Source organism: Lethenteron reissneri, chromosome 55 (genome assembly GCF_015708825.2).
Source record: "Lethenteron reissneri isolate LAM-NWPU_2019-01 chromosome 55, ASM1570882v1, whole genome shotgun sequence".
NCBI classification, from domain to species: Eukaryota; Metazoa; Chordata; class Hyperoartia; order Petromyzontiformes; family Petromyzontidae; genus Lethenteron; species Lethenteron reissneri.
The window spans coordinates 9,703,439-9,726,944 of NC_083833.1; the positions used below are offsets into that span (position 1 = coordinate 9,703,439).

Sequence of the window (23,506 nt, forward strand, 5' to 3'; positions counted from 1 at the left end):
CCCAAGATGCCCACAAATGTGGATCATGTCAGAGTGTATTCATTCTTTGGTTCTATCGGTAAAGTCACGTAGGAAAATCAAATCATAGTAGAATACGACGTTTCGATTGCAACACAAGCAACCATCATCAGATTAGAATGAATGAGAAAAAAACCAGTAAACTTAGAAACACAACAACACAACACAGATAATCTAAATTTTTATATAAAGCTTTCGTGACTGCAGGGATTAATATTCTTGGTTATTTCGGTAAAGTCACGTAGAAGGGAAATAATAAAAATATAAAAAAATAAAAATTCTCACGACGTTTTGACTGCAACACAAGAAATCATCAGGTGTGAAAATCCACAGCAAGAAAATTTGAAAAAAGTGGCGTTTTTTTATTTTCTTGCTGTGGATTTCTCACCTGATGATGATTGCTTGTGTTGCAGTCGAAACGTCGTCAGAATTTTTATTGTTTGATATTTTTATTATTTTATTATTTCCCTTCTACGTGACTTTACCGAAAGAACCAATAACATAGAGAATCTAATTCGAGTATATTCACACCAACGTGAATCCTCTACATTTCTCCGAAGTCGTCTCCACTTTTAAAAGAGTGCCTGTGCCTGTGTGAATACGAGCAACGGGGGGAGACAAAGGCAGCAGGGAGCGGACGCAGAAGCACGCAAAAGCCCCCTCTTTGCTCTCCACCGCGCTCATCCTGAACAGGCGCTGCACCGATGTGTTCGGATGCGACGTTTAATCTATCAACCTCGCACCTTTGCTGTCGTGGGGGATGCTTGCGCTGCTCGTTCCGCAGGTGTTGCTGTACGGGTCGTGTCGACGCACGTTGCATCCACCCCCCCTCCCCTCCGGACTCATGAACCCCGCGGTGCGAGCCCCCCCCCCCTCCCGAGACCCCGGAGCGAGCTGTGGTAACGGTGATGCAGATGTTAGCCAATCGACAAACCCCCAAAAAATGTTGCGTGTCACATCTGTGATGGGAGATTGCGTCGGGCTGCCCGATGTTCTCGTGTTACAGCGCCCCCCCCCCCTCCTCTTCACGGCGCGGGGTGGAGACGCCCCCTCGGGGGGGGGGGCTCACCCCCACCCCCCCATTCCACGCATTCCTCCTCCAGGCTGCTGTCACAACAGCACCTGACATGTCCACGTGCTGTTGCTGTTGCCTGGGAACACGTCCTTGCGAGAGGTGTGTGTTTCTCTTGCTGCCTTTATTACATTCACAGCCCCCCCCCCCCCCTTTATGGAACCGGTCTGAGCGCCTGTCGAGATTTGTTATTCCCGTAGCGGGCAAGCGGCAGCAGCTAATCATGCTGAGCTGCGTCTCGCGTCTTTACATATCCACTGCAGCATAATTCGTGCAAATCGCATCGCAAAAGGCGCGAGTAGAATTCGAACGAGAGTCGTTTTCCACAACGGAAGTGTGCAGAAAGACGCCAGCGTAAAGGGAGGCATCCAGAACCGGTGCCAACACATTTCCCAAGCTCTGCGATCCTATCATGGTACGTATGGCCAACTCCCATGAACGAGGGGTGTTTATACACGTGCAGTGTTAATGGAGCGAGAGACGGATTCTTGAGGAGGCACCTTTATTTAAAACTTTTAGGTTCACAGTTTCGCCCTCGCTTCTTTCAAGTCGTATAGCCTCGCCTCGCCACAACCCTGACCTTTAAATTTCGATTTAAAGCTTTCGTGACTGCAGGGATACATCTTCTTGGTTCTTTAGGTAAAGTCACGTAGAAGGGAAATAATAAAATAATAATAAATTAAAAATAATAAAATAATTCTCACGACGTTTCGGCCACAACGCAAGCAGCCGTCCTCAGGTGAAGACCAGGTCTGTCGGGGAGACAGCGTCTGAATGACAGTCCTGGTCTTCACCTGAGGACGGCTGCTTGCGTTGTGGCCGAAACGTCGTGAGAATTATTTTATTATGTGTTATTGTAATTTTATTACTTCCCTTCTACGTGACTTTACCGAAATAACCAAGAAGATGAACCCTGACCCTGTTACACTGACGACGTCCACCGAGATAGCCAACAACTATCCGTAAGCACAATATCTAGTGAAGCCGACAGTGACGACGAGACGAGACCACTTCTCAGAACCGGCAGCCACGAGCTCCCACTCTCCGCTGCTTTTATTCTTCTCGAACCCACTAGCGGGTTCCAGGGGCTTCTCGACAGGGTCTCTGTGCCACTTGCCACAGTTCCTCCGCCCTGCCGGCACACCGGCGTAAGTGCTCACCGTAGTGCGCACTGCTCGTCCACAGCAGTTGCCGTTGCTGGACGGCAGCCGGCGCTGTGTCACTACACACGGAATGAAACGGGAGCATCCGGAGAAAACTCGCGCACGCGTGAGATCCTGGGTTCAAATCCAGGCAGTCATCGATACGCCGGGTTCATCGTCGTCGTTATCGTTCGTTGATCTCGTGCCTGCCACGGACACAAAACAAGTCCCGAAGCGCCGACGTAATCAAGAAGCACGACCTGTACAGTATGAATATGAATCGACAAAAACAGTTGCAGTGGTCGGTGGTGGATTGATCCAGTGGCCAGGCAGATTATGGGGGCTCAATGGCCACGTCATTCAGAACACCGAGCCTGCACTACTGGAATTTTGGATTTGAATGTTGGTTTCAGCCCCCCTTGAGTGCAGTGAATGGATGTGCCTCGGCTCACTCACCAATGAATAAACAAAACAAACAAAAACCTCAAATATTTATTAGCTTTGGTTTGTAAATTCACGCGGATTGACCTTGGGTTTATTGCCACGCAGCGAGCACATTACAGCTCGTATAGCACGTGTGCCACTTAGCATGAGCTCGAGCGGTGATTCACTGAAGGGGCGAGTGCTACCTGATCCAGTCTGCAGACACGCCACCTTTAATAATCAGCACTAACCACCATGGTGAAGTATGGTCAACCACTCCTAATGAGCCATAGCTTGGGAAGTCCTTCCGTCAGTGGCCTTATAAACAGCTTAAAGTTCCATTTGTCTTTCAACATACAATGGGCTTTTTTTCAGTTCATTCGCTGCACGTGGCCTTTCCATGCCAGTATTATCTGGTCGCATGTGTTTACACAAGCATAGTCTGGACTGGTTTCAACCTTCAGGATCCCATCAGCAGCCAGGCTCGTTAAAACCGGTCCTCGGTGTGCTTGTTAAAACAACGTGTTGCTTAAGAATACTGGTATGGAAATCGCAGAGGCTGATTGAACGAACGTGCGTTTTATGCACATTTGTCAATTATAATTTTAATCAAAATCGTCAACAAAAGCAAAGCGGCAGCGTTGGCCCATGGGTTGGGTGTGATCACGCTGAGCGTTGCAAGGTTGTGACAACTCACTCTGGATATTGACCACTGAGCCACATCCTCCAAAGGGGATAGTGGTCTCGACAGGGCTCAAGTCGGGCGATATTGACTGCGAGATGATTCAAGAATCGATTTGGTTTTTTTGCTTTCTGTGTCGTTACATATTATCGTCTCTGGTTGTATAAAGCCTTTCAGGGTTGGTTGTAGGCTTTGTGAATGATGGTGTCGCTGCACTACATCCCACACGCGATCAGGGTTGAGCCGTGCACGGAGTGTATCGGAGGGACATGCCAGTCAGTGCCGCTTGCTGTATTTAACATAATTATTCTTAGAATAATGCGCACCAGCAGAGACATTTGCATCCTTCCCAACGTCGCCAGCTACGTTCCGAGCATGGCTTGGTACACGCTTTTTATTCACTCACTCTGTCTGTTGTATCCTCAAATCTTGTAACTAAAATTTTACCCACTTCCCAATGTGGTATCGACTGCAAACTTGGTATACTTATGTCATACTGATGACAATACTATATTCTATCATTAAATATATATATATTAAAAAAATTATATGTTATGTTTCGGCTTGGGTCTAATTGTCCACGCTCAACTGACGTTGGCTGTAAATCACCACGGCCCCTTGCGTTGTGGCAAGCTTCGGGGCCACTTCCTGGAGTCGTGGAGTTCTTCCATTACTAGTACGGTACATTTCATTAAAGCGTGTTTTTAAAAAACTTTTTAAAAATATTACTTATTTTCTTGCCAGCTCGGAGAGTGGCGCGGCATTCGGGGGCGTTGACTGTTGAATGACAGAACGGAGACCTGGTTTGGGGGCAGGGAACGTCATGGTTAGGAAGGGGTCGAGACTAAGAGCGGAGTGGCAGCCACACGTCCAACGGGATATCCACCCGCAGTTTAATGGATATGTTTGAAACAAGGCTGTAGCCATGGAGTCAACATTGGGGGGGACCAAATCTTCCAGGGTGTCTGGGGGTCCCAACCCAGAAAAATGTCTATATTTGAAAACTAATTTCCTGCCTAAAATATAAAAAAATTCACTAACACATGGGATGGACTTTTTATTTATTTTTTACAATAATGTCTAATAGTGTATTGTAGTACATTGCTCTGTTGTTTTTTATTTTTACCATTGCTTGTTTCATTGTATGTAATGGCAGAGATTAGGGATTAATAAAGTACTACCATAACCACAATCATATAAACAGAAATCTATGCATTGATTTATATGAAGACAAGTCGAGATATTGTGGCCAAGGTTGAGCAAATTGTTGTTTTTATTTACATAGCATAGCAATTATTTTTTTATAGCAATATATTGGGGGGGGGGGGGCATTTTGAGCATATTTGAATATTGAAGGGGGAGGGTGTGCCCCCCCCCCCCCCCCCCAATATATATTATAATTACGGCCTTGGTTTTAGACACTCATTCACGCCGACAAGAGATGGAGACGCGAGGGTTGTTGGCGGTGTTGCTGATTGGGAGGGTCTGACCCCCCCCCACAACCAACAAGAAATCACTGCCCTCTCCCCGCAGTGTGGGGACACTGCCGCCTCGTGGCCGCGGTGATCTTCTGCACCTGCGTTGAGTGAGAGGTTTGCCGCGGGTGTTAAGAGGCCATGCTCTTTGTTTTTTTCGGTAAAGTCACGTAGGTAAAAAAAATATATACAAGAAATTAAAATGAAAACAAGTAAAATTAAATCACGACGTTTCGGAAGCAACACAAGCAACCGTCATCAGGTGTTGACTGCTCCAGCAAAATGTAATTTATTTGACTTTACCGAAAAAAACTAAGAGTATGTATGGATCCTTGAGTCATAGAAAAACCTTCCCAATGCAGGTGCACAGGTTTGGCTGATGCTAGGACCTCTGCACGCCAGACTGTGACCAAATCACCACAAAATGCGCTCGGTATTTTTGAGATATCGAATATGTGGCCAAGAATCGATGAGGTTGGTTTGGTGCTTGGGTGTGAGGAGGATGTGGAGCTGCTTGTAGCAAGGCCGTAATTATATCTTTTTGGGGGGGGCACATCCCCCCCCTCCCCAATATTCAAATATGCTCAACATATCCCCCCCAATATATGGCTATAAAATAGATATGTTTATATGATTGTGGTTATGGTTGTACTTTATTAATCCCTAATCTCTGCCATTACATACAATGAAACAAGAAAAGGTAAAAACAGAACAATGTAATACAATACACTATTAGACCTTAATATTTTAGGCATGAAATTCGTTTTCAAATTTAGATTTTTTTTCCTGGGTGGGGGGGCCTCCAGACACCCTGGAAGATTTGGTCCCCCCAATGTTGACCGCATGGCTACGGCCTTGGCTTGTAGGTTACCTCGTTAGGGTCGTCGCGGGCAGTGCATGGCAGTCGTAGGGGCGGGGTGGTCTGGTGACAGCGATTTTTTTTGACTGGACATCTGTAATGAATAAGAGCGTCATGGCTCATCGGATTCCTCCAGTATAAACTCACATCCTGATTGTATTGACAGGGCCACTAAGACCCGCGTTATCAACCATCACTGGGATCAAACATAAAAACAAAAAGTTATCCCGTACAGCAACTTCCTTTTATTGGCGAAATAAACGGCACCGCCGATGTCTGTGACCTCAAGTTCTCTGTAAATGTTTGAGAAGTAGCCGGGTTTCCTCTTAGAAAAATACAATTCGATTCTTTGGGCCTTCTTATCTACGTGACTTTACCGAAAGACCCGAAGAATGTGAATTCCTGCAGTCACGAAAGCTTTTAAGTCAAAAAATACAATTAGCTCCTCCACCGGCAGAATTATGAACACGCGTGCCGATTCCACGTCGCCTCGTTCACACTCGCGGCATGCACAAGGTCGCGGCATGCACAAGGCCAATTGACGTTAAAGGAAGCAGACTTTTTAAATCCGTGTCATGCGTTGCTCAAACATGTGACTTGAATAAGGGGCCGTTCATAAATGACGTCACGCGCCTAGGGGGGGGGGGGTCAGACATTTGTGACGATGTGTGACGAGGGGGGGGGGGTTTGAGAAACGTGACGTCACATCAACATGCGCAACTTTAAATAAATATAGACTACACGTTCTACTTAATTAAATATACTTTAATAAATGTTTTCTCCTACAACATCAGAGTGCAGCGCCACATTAAATACTCACCACAATGACAATAGTTGAAAGCGATTTGAATATTTTTTTTTGGGGGGGGGGGGCAGAGCTTTGTGACGTCATTTGAGGGGGTCTGACTTTTTGTGACGCCGTGTGACGAGGGGGGAGGGTCAAAAATCGTCCAAAATTGCGTGACGTCATTTATGGACGCCCCCTAAACACCCCGATTCGTTCACGTTGCTAATGGGCTCTGAATGGCTTGGTAGCGTGTTCAGCCAGGCTGCTCAGCACGCACAAGCAGCAGTAGCAGCAGTAAGCCAGCCAGTGATGGCTACGCTCTCCTGACGAGACTTCATCACCACGACAGAGCCAGTGGACAGCTGCCGCGTTGTCCTGCTGCCTGGACGTGATAAGGCCACAATCTCGGCTGTGTTGAGCTGAACTTGACACGGCCATTATAACCCTCACGTGGCCATCACGAGCTTGAAGCGGCCCTCCCTCGAGAATCTGCCATGGCTATGAACGTGACATGGCTATCATGAACCTGACATGGCCATGACATGGCTATCATGAACCTGACATGGCCATGACATGGCTATCATGAACCTGACATGGCCATGACATGGCTATCATGAACCTGACATGGCCATGACATGGCTATCATGAACCTGACATGCCCATGACATGGCTATCATGAACCTGACATGGCCATGAACGTGACATGACTATTATAAACCTGACATGGCCGTGAGCATGACATGGCTATCATGAACCTGACATGGCTATGAACGTGACATGGCTATAATGCACCTGCCATGGCCGTGAGCATGACATGGCTATCATGAACCTGACATGGCCATGAACGTGACATGACTATAATGAACCTGACATGGCCGTGAGCATGACATGGCTATCATGAACCTGACATGGCCATGAACGTGACATGGCTATTACGAACCTGCCGTGGCCACGCCGAGTCTGGAGTGGCCACGCTGACACTGCCGTGGCCACGGTGACTGACACTGCCGTGGCCACGCCGACTCTGCCGTGGCCACGCCGACTCTGCCGTGGCCACGCCGACTCTGCCGTGGCCACGCCGACACTGCCGTGGCCACGGTGACTGACACTGCCGTGGCCACGCCGACTCTGCCGTGGCCACGCCGACTCTGCCGTGGCCACGCCGACTCTGCCGTGGCCACGCCGACTCTGCCGTGGCCACGGTGACTGACACTGCCGTGGCCACGCCGACTCTGCCGTGGCCACGCCGACTCTGCCGTGGCCACGCCGACTCTGCCGTGGCCACGCCGACTCTGCCGTGGCCACGCCGACTCTGCCGTGGCCACGCCGACACTGCCGTGGCCACGCCGACTCTGCCGTGGCCACGCCGACTCTGCCGTGGCCACGCCGACTCTGCCGTGGCCACGGTGACTGACACTGCCGTGGCCACGCCGACTCTGCCGTGGCCACGCCGACTCTGCCGTGGCCACGCCGACTCTGCCGTGGCCACGCTGACACTGCCGTGGCCACGGTGACTGACACTGCCGTGGCCACGCCGACTCTGCCGTGGCCACGCCGACACTGCCGTGGCCACGCCGACTCTGCCGTGGCCACGCCGACTCTGCCGTGGCCACGCCGACTCTGCCGTGGCCACGGTGACTGACACTGCCGTGGCCACGCCGACTCTGCCGTGGCCACGCCGACACTGCCGTGGCCACGCGGAGCCCTGTCAGAGGCGCTGCGAGCCCTCCCCCCACCGCGTCACGGGCCCCGAGTGGTCGCCCCCCCCACACCCCCCGACTCTCGCGATCCGGGCGAACCGGTTTAGTTAAACCCGGCACCACTTCCTGGAGCGCGCGGACAGTCAGCACGGACACCACCACCACCCACCACCACCAACAACAACCACAACCACCACCACCAAGACAATCACAACAGCAACACACAGACATCACGGTGGCGGAGTAGCCATGGCGCAAGTCGTCGTCGTCTTCATCCTCCTCCTCCTCCTCCTCGTGGCCTCCGTCGTCCCGGAGCCCGACCGAGCGCGCCGCTTCCACGCCGCGAGGTTCGGCCGGAGCGCCACGGCAGCGGCGGCAGCCTCGGCCTCCCCCCCCACGCCCAAGCGCGGCCTCCGCCGCGAACCGCACGCTGATGCCGCCGCAGATGCTGGAGCAGCTGCGGCGCAACACGCACAAGGTGGGGAGCGGTGGAGGCGCGTGTTGTTGTTGTGGTGTTGTTGTTGTGGTGTTGTTGTTGTGGTGTTGTTGTTGGGGTGGTGTTGTTGTTGTGGTGTTGTTGTTGTGGTGTTGTTGTTGGGTGGTGTTGTTGTGTTGTTGTGGTGGTGTTGTTGTGGTGGTGTTGTTGTTGTGGTGTTGTTGTTGTGTTGGCGTTGTTGTGTTGTTGTTGTGTTGTTGTTGTGGTGGTGGTCGTGGCGGTTGTGGCGGCGCGAGAGGCCGAGAGTGGAGACGCCCTCGAGGCCTCCCCCCCCCCCCCGCGCCGCGGTTTGAATTCGCAGCCCGGGTGCGCGCGCGCGGTGGTTGTGCCGCGCGCTGATTGGTCCGCGCCGGGGTCGCGACGCGCGCCCATTGGTCGGCGCGAGACGAGGGGGCGTGGCCTCCCGCGTGTCCGCGCTGGGAAATGTAATGGGCTGCGTTGACGCGAGGCGGGCCGGTTTATATCCGTGTTCACAAGAACCACAGAGAAACCACAACCACAACAACCACCACCACTACTACAACCACAACTACCACCACAACTACCACCACAACAACCACTACCTCCACAACCACCACAACAACCACTACTACAACTACAACCACCACTACCACCACAACAACCACCACTACTACAACCACAACTACCACCACAACAACAACCACTACCACCACAACCACCACAACAACCACTACAACAACAACTACCACAACAACCACCACTACCACCACAACTACCACAACCACCACTACCACAACAACCACAACAACTACAACAACCACAACAACTACAACCACCACAACTACAACAACCACTACCACAACCACAACAACCACAACAACAACCACCACCACAACAACCACTACCACCACCACTACCACAACAACCACCACAACCGCCACTACAAACACCACAACCACTACCACCACAACAACTACCACAACAACCACTACCACCACAACAAACACCACCACCACCACAACAACTACTACCACCACAACAACTACCACAACGAAGCTACAACCACCACAACAACAATCATAACGAAGCCACAACCACAGCGAAGGCACAACAACAGCGAAGCCACAACAACAACCACTACCACAACAACAACCACCACAGTGAAGCCACAACCACCACAACAACCACAGCGAAGTCACAACCACAACGCCACCACCAGTACCACCACAACAACCAGAGCAAACCCACTACCACAACAACCACAGCAAAGCTACAACGCCACCACCACGACAACCACAGCACAACCACCACAACAACCACAGCAAAGCCACAACCACAGCGCCACCACCAGCACCACCACAACCAGAGCAAACCCACTACCACAACAACCACAGCAAAGCCACAACCACAACGCCACCACCAGCACCACCACAACAACCGCAGCAAAGCCACCACAGTAAAGCCACCATAACTACTACAGCACCGCCACCACCACCACCACAACAAATCCACCACCACAACAACCACAGCAACGCCACCACCACAACAACCACAACAAATCCACCAGCACCGACACCACCACAACAAATCCACCACAACAACCACAGCAACGCCACCACCACAACAACCACAGCAACGCCACCAGCACCGCCACCACCACCCCCATGTTTCAATGAAGGCGAGGGGGCATCGTCAAGATGTTGAGTAGTAGGAGTGGAGCAGAGTTTAGCCCGGTGACAACTCCAGAGCATAGCAAAGATTCCCATTCACCACCAGTGACCCGAGGCATGTGTCTGTCTGTAGGGGGTGGCAGTGGGCTGCCGCTGTGCACAATGCACAGTGCAAGGCCGTAATTATATAATATATATTGGGGGGGACATATTCCCCCCCCCCCCAATATTCAAATATGCTCAAAATGTTCCCCCTAATATTTTGCTATAAAAAATATATTTGCTATGCTATGGGAATAAAAACAATTTGGTAAACCTTGGCCACAATATCTGGACTTGTCTTCATATAAATCAATGCATAGATGTATTCCTTAGTATAAAAAAACTAAGAGCATAGATTTCTGTTTATATGATTGTGGTTATGGTTGTTCTTTATTAATCCCTATACTCTGCCATTACATACAACGAATCAAGAAATGGTAAAAAAAAAGTATAAACAGAGCAATGTACTACAATACACTATTGGACATTATTGTAAAAAAGAAATGAAAAGTCCATCCCATGTGTTGGTGAATTGTTTCATATTCTAGGCAGGAAATTCGTTTTAAAATTTAGATATTTTCCTGGGTTGGGACCCCCAGACACCCTGGAAGATTTCGTCCCCCCCAATGTTGACTCCATGGCTAGGACTTGGCACAGTGCAATGCCAATCGATCGGATTCGCAGACTGTGGGCCGTGATGTCGGCACACCGATGGTCTCAACTCTTGCCTCGGCACACGCGATTTCGAGTTACACAACCGCTGACTGGTTTGGGGGGTCTTCAGTTCACGTGTAGGCGCGACTCTGCCCGTCATCCCTCCACGGTCAGCAACGTTCATACCGCTCTGGGGTCCAATCGGTGGATCTTCCACGGAGATACCCGACCCCATCACAGGAATGTGGAATTCCCATCACTGGCATGGAGCTGCCTTGCTTGTGGAAGGCAGAGAGACTCTGTCGCTGTGGGTCTCGTGCTGCTGCACTCGTTTCGACGAGGGGAGAGCCGATTGTGAATGTACATCTTTAGTTGTTAATTGTTTTTTTTACCCTTCTATCTGGCAACAAAACGCCAAAAGTGCGCCTTTTGGCGTCATCTGGTCCAACCCATGTGAGACTAGGCTCTAAGGAAAGCTGTCTCGGGTGTGGACCAATCAACTTCAAGGACAGTGCATATATTATCAGAGTTATGTTTTTTGTTTGCATTATGGCTGCAGGTATTGTGGTCTATGCAAACATGACTCCTTGTAAAAAAAAAGGTGTCAGTTTTGTTGCCAGATAGAAGGGTAAAAAAACAATTATCATATTTTTTACTGGCAAATGAGGTTCCAATGGTGTAAATCTTTAGTTGTGTTTGTGTTAAACCATTTAGAAAAACAATACTTTAATTGTTTTTGTGTTTCATGTCGGGAGACGGACAGATACATGGGGGAAAGGAGGCAAATCGGCTGCTTGTTTTGTTACTTAAAAAAAAGCAATTTTTGTTGTTTAAAGTTCAGAGTTGTACGGAAGGGCGAGATTCGTGCAGTGGCAGCGATGATGATGATGGAACAAGCTTGCCCTCCACATTGAGCAGCAAGCTGGCTATAATCACTGGCGAAACGTCGTACTCAGATTGTAAATGTTGTGGCTTGGCTCTCCAACACACCGGTTAGTGCTGTACTAGTATACTACACTATACACTACACTACTATACACTACACAATACACTACACTATACACTAGTGCTGTACTAGTGACGAATTGGCCACGTTCTGTTGACGTGACAACCCTTACTAGTTGGCTGTGTCGGGTGGTGGCGGGTTTTAACGACCCATTTATTACAAATTTACGCAATCTAACCCAAAATAACCTCTTGTGGAAGCAAACCTCCCTGTCCAGTTTCCGTTCCTCCCTCAAGACCCCCCCTCATCTCCCTGGCCCATCCTTCCCTCCATCCCCAATTACCCTACCCACTAAACATCCCTCTGCATACCCCCCCCCCCCAACCCTATTCACCGCATCACCTTTAGCCACCCTAATTCTACCACTTACAATAGCCCGTGTAAAAGCACTTTGTATGAGCGCGCAATGTAAATATAAGATGAGTTGACGAGTGGCAAGCGTCTGCGTGGCTTTGGGGTCACGTGGCTTTTTGGGGTCACGTGGCTCGTCACCCGTCCGCCCCATCACGTGCTCTGCCACCAGCCCCAGCCAGACCCAACCCAGCCACATGGCCTCGCCTTGGTCTTGTCATTTGTGATTAGAGTTTCGTTTTTTTAGCACACTTTCATTTAACTCACTTCGTCTGTTGTTGTTGTTGTATCCTCAAATCTTGTAACTCTATTTTAACCCACCTCCCAATGTGGTATCGACTGCAAACTTTCTATATTTGTCATACTGATGACAATACTATATTCTATCATGAAAATAAATATTTTTAAACATTCTTTTTTATATGTTATGTTTCGGCTTGGGTCTAATTGTCCACGGTCAACTGACGTTGGCTGTAATTGGCCACGGTCCCTTACGTTATGGCAAGCTTCGGGGCCACTTCCTGGAGTTCTTCCATTACTAGTACATTTCATAAAAGCGTGTTTTAAGAAAAGTTTTTTAAAACATTACTTATTTTGTAACACGCTGGTCCCGGCCGCCCGACTCAATTTCACCCGGCGCGTGGCCACACCGGTGCCTGGCACGTTGAAACAGCCTCGTAAAAAACGATGTTTCGTCACTGCCAGCATCTTAGCTGCACTAATCGGACACTGGAGTGGAAGGACTACTTTTGACCCTGGCAGCAGCACCGTGTTTCTTATTGTAGCACCACCGAGCTCACTTGCCCGTTTGTCTTCCATTGAGATCTGAGCGCACAGCCCGTGCGTGCGGTCCTGGCATGGTGAGAATTTTTTATTCAACCAGTGTTATTCTTGCCAATAACATCACCACAGCCAAGACGTTTGGCAATGAGCTGGCGTCTGGAAGGGGAAACAGCCCTCATGGTGCCGCTGTGTCCCCAAGGAAGAGGGTGATGGTTAAATATTAGTTTTTTAATATTTCCAAATGCGCTTACCATAAAATGTTCTCTCTCTCAGCTGGCCACGTGGGAACTTCGGAGTGCAGTGCTACGTGCCACACGGCTGTAAAGAAAGCAAAAACCACTGACGCCATACAGTAGGCAATCGACGTAGTCGATTTGAACACGAAAGTAAATAATTTCTGTTAACAAGGCGTTAATCTATCACCGAGCCTTGAGTGAGCACGACATTGCTAGGCTGTGGCAGGGAAGCTGTGTGGCTGTGGCTAAGTGAATCGGGGCCGCCTCGCTGCGTTGAGAGATTTAATCAGGGCTGATGGCGCAGTTGCCAGCAGCTGCCCAGGTCACAGCGCCACGTGTGCTTTTTAATTGGCTAATTTGTTACATCTGTTTTTGGATGATTCTTCATGTGTGGTTTGGTATACTGATATCGTTTTGTAGAGTTAACTTTTTGCGGGTTTGGTGGTGGTGGTGGTGGGGCACGCTTTAATGGAGCGAGGCTTGGCGGATCACCGTACGAATGGCGTTATGACCAGGGGCGGCTTCTTCATTAGGGCGATTGGGCGACGCACCACCAATGTCCTTCAACCACAGAGTTTCGCGAGCCGTTACTGTGCCTCTGGATATAGTCCAATCAGCGTCATGCTACGTTCTGTGGAGTACCGCCTCTTTTTGGGCGATTTCACTCCGGCTGAGATTCGCCCCGAGTGTTCCCATAGACTTACATTCAAAGATGTTTTTTTTCGAACGGCGGGCGCTGTAATGCATTCTCTATGGCTTCCGGGAGGGCTCGCACTAACGTGCTTACGACATCATACGTAAGCACGTTTCATCCAACAATATAATTTATCGCCACCTAGTGGAATCTTTAATAAAATAAACTTGAGTGGTTTGTTTTAATAGTGAGTATAGAAACAAACAAGATGTATTGCAAGAGTCACTTTATTTTGCATTAATATTAAAGAAGTGAAGTTGCCTTTACATGCTTAAGCTGTTAATTTATCCATTGCATGGGTGGACCTTATCCTTATCAATCATCCAGACATTTGCCCCCCCCTGAGAGATTTTGCAGGAGCCGCCACTGGTTATGACGCTCTTCCCGTGGGCGTAGAAGAAGAGCCGTGACCCTGGCACGCCGGGAGAAGCCAGGCACAGCAGAAATGTGGACTCCGCCTGTTCTGTCTTGATGGGATAGAGTGTTTCACCCTCGCACTCATGGGTTTTCTTCAGGGGCTCCGGTTTCCTCATTCATTGTCCGATAACGACACTTTCATATATCGAGGACCACAGAACTTGGGCAATGGTTGGTGCCAGCCCATCGCGTGGCTACTGCCTCCCCGCTAGCCCGTGGTTCCTACTCGCACCTCCTGAATAGTTTTATTTCTCTATGGAGTGAAGGAATACTGTGCGGCACATCACAAGTTGACATTCTCATGATATTCATAATCAACGTTTTTGGGTTTAGATCGCGTTATTTATAAATGTGTCGTAACCCTCCACCACCCGACACGGCCAATCAGTAAAAAAGTGTCACGTTGACAAAAGACAAATAGTTCACTGCTTTAGCCCACCGGTGTGTTGAAGCGTGAAACCACAACATTTACAATTTTTTGAGTACGACGTTTCGCTGGTAATTGCATCCAGCATCATCGGGCAATTCGCCAGAATGGTGAGGCTCTGCTCTGGCTCCCGGTCTTATATAGAGCAGCAGCAGGGTGACGTCATCAGTAACTCATCAACTCATCAGGTGCAACGATTTGAGGCGGAGGGGGGGTATTGTAATTATATACTAGATTAGTAATCAGGCAGTTGTTACGATGCCAGTTGTAGATTAGTAATCAGTAGTAATGTGTTTATTGTAAGTATGCTGCTTTAGTAATCAGCGTTTGTTTCCCCTATAAGGAATTGTAATGTATCTTATTTAATAATACGCTTCTCGCGATAATTATTATCGCCGACAGGTTTGACGGCAGCAGTGCAGCATGTCGGTTTGTAAACATTGACAGTGGATACGAGGCAACTTGAGATGGGGTGCTTGTCCTACGGCCAGTTCCCTTATCACCCCCGTCTCCAGTTTCCTCCCACACGCTTAATTACACATACACACACTCATGTATTGGCCCAATATCTGAGCAGATCCTTCCTGGAGCTCTAGAGCCTCATGTGTCCCGAAAGTGACGGTGAAAGGTCATTGTGGCCAATACCGCTGATGCTTCTGAAACCTGCTATTGCTTCTGTCATTCTGCCAGATCCCGCAACTGTTGCAAAGTCCTCCAATGTCCATTCTAACAGCCTCACCATCACCACCACCGTCTGGCTTCAGGTCTTCCCTTGCTAACCGACGTCTGGTGCCACTCCTATTCCTGCCCGTGTCACCGCCCCTCCTCAACTCCGTGTCCCATCCATCACAACCTCCTCCTCTTCTTGCTGATTACATCTGTACTCACTCCCAAGTTGTTTATTCTGGACAACCTCCTGCCCACATTCTCCACAACAACCCTTAAAATTGTGACGTTGAACGAGGACCCACATCTAACAGAGAGGGGCCCTTGCCTATCAACATCTGGCAGTTCACCAGGGTTGATTCAAGCAGGCGTGTTGAGACACTTAACGTGGAAACTCGTCCAGCGAGTGGGGTGGGTGGACGGGACACTGATGCTGCTGCTGCTGCTGTGCCTTTTGTGTCTCCAGTTTGAATTTGAGAACAATCTAAGCAAGTCCGTCACGCTGGCCTGGGTCGGAGACGGCACTGGGGTGAGTACCGCCACGAACACGCATCTCATCTCGCTGTTGCGTCGCCATCCTCACTGCTGTTCCGTCAGCCCACGCGGATCGTAGGCCTACGCGGATCATAGGCTCACGCGGATCATAGGCTCACGCGGATCGTAGGCCCCGTGCCAATCGTAGGTCCCGTACGGATTGTAGGTCCAGTAGGCCCTTGGCGGATCGTAGGCCTCGTGGAGATCGTAGGCCCGTGTGGATCGATCGTAGGCCCGTGCAGATCGTAGGCCAGTGCGGATCGTGGGCCCGCGCTGATCGTAGGTCCGTGTGGATGGTAGGCCCCACTGTGCACCCGTAAAAGTGACAGGAACTCTGCAGAGTTGCGTCGTAGACGTAATTTGCTTCAACCAGGGGTCGGACACATGCGCAGGGTGGAGGGGGAGGGGCAGGGTACCGAGACCGGCATCGGGAGAGGTGCCCAGAGCTCAGCCACTGAGGGGAAGACCTCGTGCCAGACGGTAGTAATCATGGCGGGACTGTGAGAGCGGGCCTTGTTGTTGTAGGATGTGTCGACCACATGACTAGGGGAAGAGCTGAAGCCAGATGGTTGAACACTGAGAAGGCCAGCGTCGTCTGTGCAACAGCTGGGAATTCTAGCAGAAGGAAGGAAGTGAAGGCATCAACATTGGTTGTGACAGGCTGTTGATGCTGTTGCTACCTGCACGAGGTCACCAGTTTGACTCCTGCTCAAGGGGCGACTGCCCATGGATTGATACAGAAGCCAACAGATTTCCCCAACACTTTTCAACGCCCAGCCAACCGATGCCGAGCGATATCTGGGCCCAGTCTTTCTTGGCGTCGTGGCCACGGTGGCCTCCGCCAGTCGGCGCGACCCCACGAGCGTTGGCGTCTGGGCGCGTCCGCGAGTTCAAATGGCGCGCGCCTCGTCTCTCCTCGCCGACCGCGCGCCTCTTGGGCAGAGGTGTCCTCCCAGGCGTTACTCTCGGAGTCGAGGGGGCACTCGTGGCGTCCGCTCGGAGTGCCGTCAAGCAGCCGCGGTCGGTGCCTCGCTCGATAAAGCATTGGGTGTGGTCGCCCGAGAGCCACCGGCGATGCTGTGGGACGCTCGCGAGGGCTGTGACCTCGACAGATGGAGTCTTCATTTCTTCTCCGCCCACCCCTACCCATCACTAGCCACCATTAGATTCAGATACTGATTGTAGCAGCCAGGGGTTGTCCTTACGAGTGATGTCCTCAGATCTTCCTCACTCCCCTCATCTCCCTCCCCTCCCATTTTCCATCCCCCCCCCACCCCTGACCCTCCGCTCCCCTCCTGAACCTATTTTGTATTTTCACACCGAGTTGGGTGCTGCATATAAACTTTTGTTAATTAAGAAAAAACAACTTGTTCTTGCTGTTGTTCAATGTTTTTATCATGGTGATTCTATATAAAAAAAATAAGTCTACTGACACTGGCCCTTTGCTATAGGAATGTGGAATTTCCAACACTGGCTCGAGGTCACCGGTAAAGATGAGCGCCGCCACATGCTCCTTTAGGCGCAGGAAAACGCAGCGGATCGCTACCTCCGCTCGTGAAATGATTATTGTTATAAGACCCGCACTGGCCATGAATTTGCCAAGGGTGGGAGGCGTGGCATCATCATGCACGGTGATGTCATCGCCACGCACGTGACTTGCACGCCAGCTAGCCAGCCTGCAAAACTTCTTTCTAATATTGGATCAGCAATTGGTGTTTGGCGCGTCACGTGAGGTCTCAGCCGACATCAGGCTCCGTAGGCCGCACTTGTCCCGTCACGCATGTCCCCTCACGCATGTGCCCTCATCCCACGAGTAACATTTGCTTGGCTCATGGTTGTCATATTCACGTGTGGACTCATATACCCTTGTGTGCTTGTCTCTGCTGCTGCTGCTGCTGCATGTGCGTTTCGTTTGTGTTCTCCATTGCCACACTCAGGTTGTGTTGGTGTTGACCACCCTTGACTTTTCTGTGTTGAATGGGCCCGGGGACTTTAGTCTCTACAGAAGGTGAGGATTTGCGTCGGCGTAACGGTGCAGTCTGCTCCCACAAAGCCTAAGGATAATAACAAGAACAATAATTATTACAGCAATTATCTAACAACGATATTTGCGTTCACACGGCGCACGCTGAACTGCCTCGGCAAACTCGCAGCGCCTTCACATCCCTACTCGCGCACATTCCAAGGGCATCCCCCAGGGGTAGCTTTCCCTGCGTGGCACAAAATGACTCGCCACCTGACCTGCAAGCGGGCTCTGGTCTGCCAGTGTGGTGCAGTGCCTGCCGCTGTGAGCGCGTCGCCCCAAGTGAGTCATTTGCGTCGTAAGTTTTTTCAATTTGGCAAATTTGGACCATGACGCAGCCACCACAGTGGCCTACTCGCTCGCTAATGAGAGGCTAATTAGTAATCGTGCTTGCTAATGAGAGATTCGGTAAGAGTCTCACTTGCAAATTGGAGACTCATTAGGAGTCTCGCTTGCTAATTAAGAGGCTGGTTATGAAGCGCAATTAGATGCTGCTGAATTATGCCTTTCCAGGAGTCCGTGCGACGGATGAGTACAAAACAAAACTGAAAAATGTTTTACGCGTAAGGGATAGACACGTGCAGGAGTAGAATTGCCATCAGCATGAGTGTCTGTGAAGACAGGCAACAGCAGCCAATGCACACCGGCTCACACCACGCGGCCACAGGCACAGCTAAGTGATGCTGCTGCTGCTGCTGTTGCCGCCTGGGCGATTCCTCGGCCTAATTCACGTTCGCTTGAACACGGTGGAGCCGGGGAGTAGTGGTCGGCACACTGCGGCATGAACCTGGTGAGAGCTGAACTTAACTGTGCACAACTCCAAAATAATCATGCACGTCCTCGTGGCGAATATCAATAACAAAGTAAATAAGCAGGCGGCGTGTTTCTTTCGCACATCCATCTCTCCGCTTAAGATACAAAAGTACGTACTCTTAGTTTTTTCGGTAAAGTCACGTAGGTAAAAAATTCAATTAAAATTAATTAAAATAATATAATGGTACAGCAAATCTGGCTGTGACGGTCCCACCTGATGACGGAGACTTGTGTTGCCCCTGAAACGTCGTGATTTTTATTATTTTCTTTTTATGAATTTAAATTTCATTTTTTACCTACGTGACTTTACTGAAAGAACTAAGAGTATGAATCCTTGCAGTCACGAAAGCTTCGAATCTAGAAATAAAAGTACTTCTTACGCAGCCCATCAGCCACACGGCCTTCTGGAAGTGCATCATTTCAGCAACATTGGTTCAGCAGCATCGTTTCAAGGCACGCAAACCCTGCACCGGTTTCGACTTTGCGGTGTCTCGTCAGCAGAGTTGATCTGTGGCGCTGGTTGCACGGGCAGAGAGAGTTGCCTTTCACGGAGACGATGTAGTTCTCTTGAAATGTCGAGGTGGTTGGCGATTCGTTCGCGGGTTCCGCGGGAGTTCGTTCACGGGCATTTCAGTCACCGAGACGGCGCTCGTGACGGTGTGAACTCACGTTCACTCCGCCCCCCCCCCCCCCCCCCCCGGTGCGTTGAAACTTCCCCCGGTGCGGTGAAACCCCCCCCCCAGCCCCCACCGGTGCGTAGTGTCGATGGCCACCGCAGAGCAGCGGACCGACACGTTGGGGCAATTGACTCAGCTCCGAACGCATTTTAAAACGCGACCGCCACCTCCGTAGACCTGCCCCTGTGCGGCCGCATCGTTTCGTTACGCCCCCACGAGTGTGTTGGCAGAGAGCGAATGCGCAAAGATCACCCCGGAGTTTGACGCCGAGCGTTTCGTTGCAGTGAGAACTACGGAAAGAACTTCACAGACATCACGAGCCTGATTTCGGGCAACAACGTGGAGAGTGAACTTGGAATCCTGGTCGACCCGGGCAACGCAAACCGGGTAACGTATGCGCACGCGCGCACGTGTGTGCTGTGTGTGTATTATATACTGTGTGCGTGCTATGCTGTGTGTGTGTTCATAATAGAGGTTTTTGGGTTAGATCGCGTAAATGTATAAATGTGTCGTTAAACCCACCACCACCCGACACGGCCAACGAGTAAGGGTTGTCACGTAAACAGAACGTGGCCAATTCGTCACTAGTACAGCACTCGTGTGTAGTGTATAGTGTAGTTTAGTAGTGTAGTGTATAGTGTAGTGTGTAGTGTATAGTAGTGTAGTGTGTAGTGTAAAGTGTAGTGTATAGTGTAGTATACTACTACAGCACACCGGTGTGTTGGAGAGCCAAGCCACAACATTTACAATCTGAGTACGACGTTTCGCCAGTAATTACAAATAGCTTCATCAGGCGACAGCCAGATTTGTGGAGAAATCTTACTGTTACGTTCCTTATATAGAGGCGTAGATGTAGCTAGTTTTGCACAAAACTTCAACATTATCAAAATCAATTGAGCGTCTTGTTGGCACGTGTGTTCTGCTGCTGCTGACAGTTGTATTTGGGATAATTTAATATTTCTCTGATGTTCTTTTAGTCTTGTGCTGATCATTCGTCCTGTTTGCCCAACATAACAAATGTTGTGGCTTGGCTTTCCAACACACCGGTGTTGCTGTACTAGTGACGAATTGGCCACGTTCTGTTTACGTGACCACCCTTACTAGTTTGCTGTGTCGGGTGGTGGCGGGTTTTAACGACACATTTAGATATTTACGCGATCTAACCCAAAAACCTCTTATGGATTATATTGGTCGCGAAAGCCTCCTCCTAGGCATTAAACTGTGTGTGTGTTGTGTATGTGCTGTGTGTGTGTTGTGTATGTGTTGTGTATGTGCTATGCTGTGTGTGTGTTGTGTGAGTGCTGTGTGTGTGTGTGTATGTGCTGCATGTGTGTATGTGCTGTGTGTGTATGTGCTGTGTGTGATCTGCTGTGTGTGTTGTGTATGTGCTATGCTGTGTGTGTGTTGTGTGTGTGTTGTATATGTGCTGTGTGTGTGTGTTGTGCTGTGTGTGTGTGTTGTGTATGTGCTGTGTGTGTGTGTTGTGCTGTGTGTGTGTGTTGTGTATGTGCTGTGTGTGTGTGTTGTGTATGTGCTGTGTGTGTGTGTTGTGTATGTGCTGTGTATGTGCTGTGTGTGTGTGTTGTGTATGTGCTGTGTGTGTGTGTTGTGTATGTGCTGTGTGTGTGTGTTGTGTGTGTGTTGTGTATGTGCTGTGTGTGTTGTGCTGTGTGTATGTGCTGTGTGTGTGTATGTGCTATGTTGTGTGTATGTTTTATGCTGGACTTGCTATCCTGTGCGTGCGGGAGACAGGTGGTGATCCTGTCGTCCACCATGATGCCAATGGTTTGGTTCTTCGTGGGCTCCAAGGACGGAGGAAGGAACTTCGTTTCGCACACGCTGCCCTTCCAGCCGCTGGCACAGATGCAGTTCCACCCGACGCTGCCCGACGTTCTGCTCGCCCACGTCGTAGCTGATGTAGGTGGCCACAGCTCTCGCCGAGCGGCCTTGCCCACCTCTCGGTGCTGGAGTCGCGTTCAGGGGCGCCGGTTAAGCGAGGAAGCTCTCGGTGCTCGCGCAAAGTTGCGGGCCTCGCGTTGTCCGTACGTATGTGTGTGTTAGTTGAACTTCTTCTTGGTTCTTTCGGTAAAGTCATCGCGTAGAAGGGAAATATTAAAATAATAAAAATAAAACATGATAAAATCATTCTCACGACCTTTCGGCCACAACGCAAGCAGCCGTCGTCAGGTGAAGAACAGGTCTGTCGGAAAGACAGAAATTTAGTTGAACTTCTTTCGCACCGTACGTGGCCACACCGTGCTCGTCGGAGGTGCGGGGGAATGACAACAAGGCTAAGCGCAGAAAGCCGTTCTAAAGATTTAAAGGTGCATGGCCCCAGCGGCTGCCTAACATCGGCAGGAAGAGCGTTCCAGATGTCCGCAGAAGCGCACCTGAAAGCGTGCGATGCGGTGACTGCCGTCTTCGTTCGATGTTTAGCCAAAAGCCGCCGCTGCAAGGATGACCGGAGTTCACGAACGTTCGCACGCCGCCACAGGGATTCAAACAGCGGAGCGCGTCTTGCCGGTGCAACAGCAACTTTGTTGAACGCCGTTTTGAGCAAAGTTCCTCCGAGTTGCAGAGCCGGCCGCGACTCTGTTAACCCAGGTGTTGCACCTGGCGTTAAACGAGGCAACGCAGGTGGCCGCCGCGGTTGCCTGCGCTGTCATGGCAGGCACAGCGCTGACTTGTGACCGTGTTCCCGCTGCAGTCCTCCCTGTACATCACCACGGACTTTGGGAAATCGTGGCGCCTACTCCACCAGTTTGTCTTCATGTACAAATGGTGAGCCTGCCACTCGCGGTCACACGCGCTCACAGCCGCCCCCACGCGCCGCTCCTTCGGCCTCGCCGCCCTAAGCCAGCCGGTTTAATGTCACGGCGGGTTGGGGTGCGATGATTGATATGTTAATAAAACACACTTTTGAGCTTTTGTAACCACTACTGGATTAAGGGCTTCCTCGCACACAGTGTAGGTCGTGCGTGGTAGTCGTAGCTTACTCCACCACGTCGGTCAGTGTGTGGTAGTTGTAGCTTACTCCACCACGTCGGTCAGTGTGTGGTAGTTGTAGCTTACTTCACGTCGGTCAGTGTGGGGTAGTTGTAGCTTACTCCACCACGTCGGTCTGGTGAAGTGGGCACCTGGGACCGGTTCTGATATCACTGGTCACTGACGTTAGCCCTGACCATGTCGCGAACTGCTGAGTTATTGAAGTCGGCACCTGCATAAAAGCACGCACACCTCTCCCACGTAGTGCATGCACTCTCCGGCGACGCAGTGCTCGGGTTAGAGCACGTGACTAAACCCATCGTCGTCGCCACGATAAATTGAGCCCCGCTGTGCGTGAAACCAATCGTGGTCATCCGACATAGCGTTGCGTTCTCAGCATGTGAACGTGGAATTTCCACCGCTGGCTCAGACCGCTAAGACGATTGCTGCCCCTCGTTCGTGCCAACCTTCACGCATCCAGGGCCTCGTCGCCTGAACAGCGCCAAGGGCGCGTTCTTACGTGTGTGTGAGTGTGCGCGAGTCACCACCCTGCCTCTTGCTGTCATCCGCAGGTCAAGCAATGGGACGCTGTTTATCACCACATACCCGCTCATGAGTGACGTCTGTAAGTTGCCTGGTGCAGAGAGTACACTTAGAACAACTCATTGCTGCTTTCAATTTAAATGCGCGCAAGAGCACGCAGAGGTGTGCAGCATTGCGTGTTACGGACGCCCTCGGCCTTGCCCAGACCACCGCTTCAGGAGATCCGAACGTGGGGCCGTGTTAGCGAATTTTATCTGTTGTGGCTTTTTCTCATCATTTACAGATTTGAGTTTCAAGCAGCAAGGAGTGTGCGTATCTAATCTGTGTGTTAATATTAACCTAGGGACAGCAAGGACAGCTGCAGACGGTT

At 50.5% G+C, this 23,506-nt stretch overlaps 2 protein-coding genes across 2 annotated transcripts in view; one reads left to right on the plus strand and one right to left on the minus strand.

The window, feature by feature from the left end:
• The window catches only part of LOC133356795 (uncharacterized), a 492,315-nt gene that overhangs the window by 261,004 nt on the left and 207,805 nt on the right, over positions 1-23,506 (minus strand). The gene's annotated exons all lie outside the window — the stretch shown is intronic.
• LOC133356640 (sortilin-like) overlaps positions 8,256-23,506 on the plus strand; it is a 29,183-nt gene continuing 13,932 nt past the window's right edge. The window contains 8 exon segments of the mRNA XM_061574264.1: positions 8,256-8,530; positions 8,532-8,636; positions 16,028-16,090; positions 18,033-18,103; positions 19,893-19,995; positions 21,361-21,525; positions 22,316-22,389; positions 23,166-23,218. Of these exon segments, the coding sequence (XP_061430248.1) occupies positions 8,408-8,530; positions 8,532-8,636; positions 16,028-16,090; positions 18,033-18,103; positions 19,893-19,995; positions 21,361-21,525; positions 22,316-22,389; positions 23,166-23,218 (757 nt within the window). The 5' untranslated portion in view covers positions 8,256-8,407.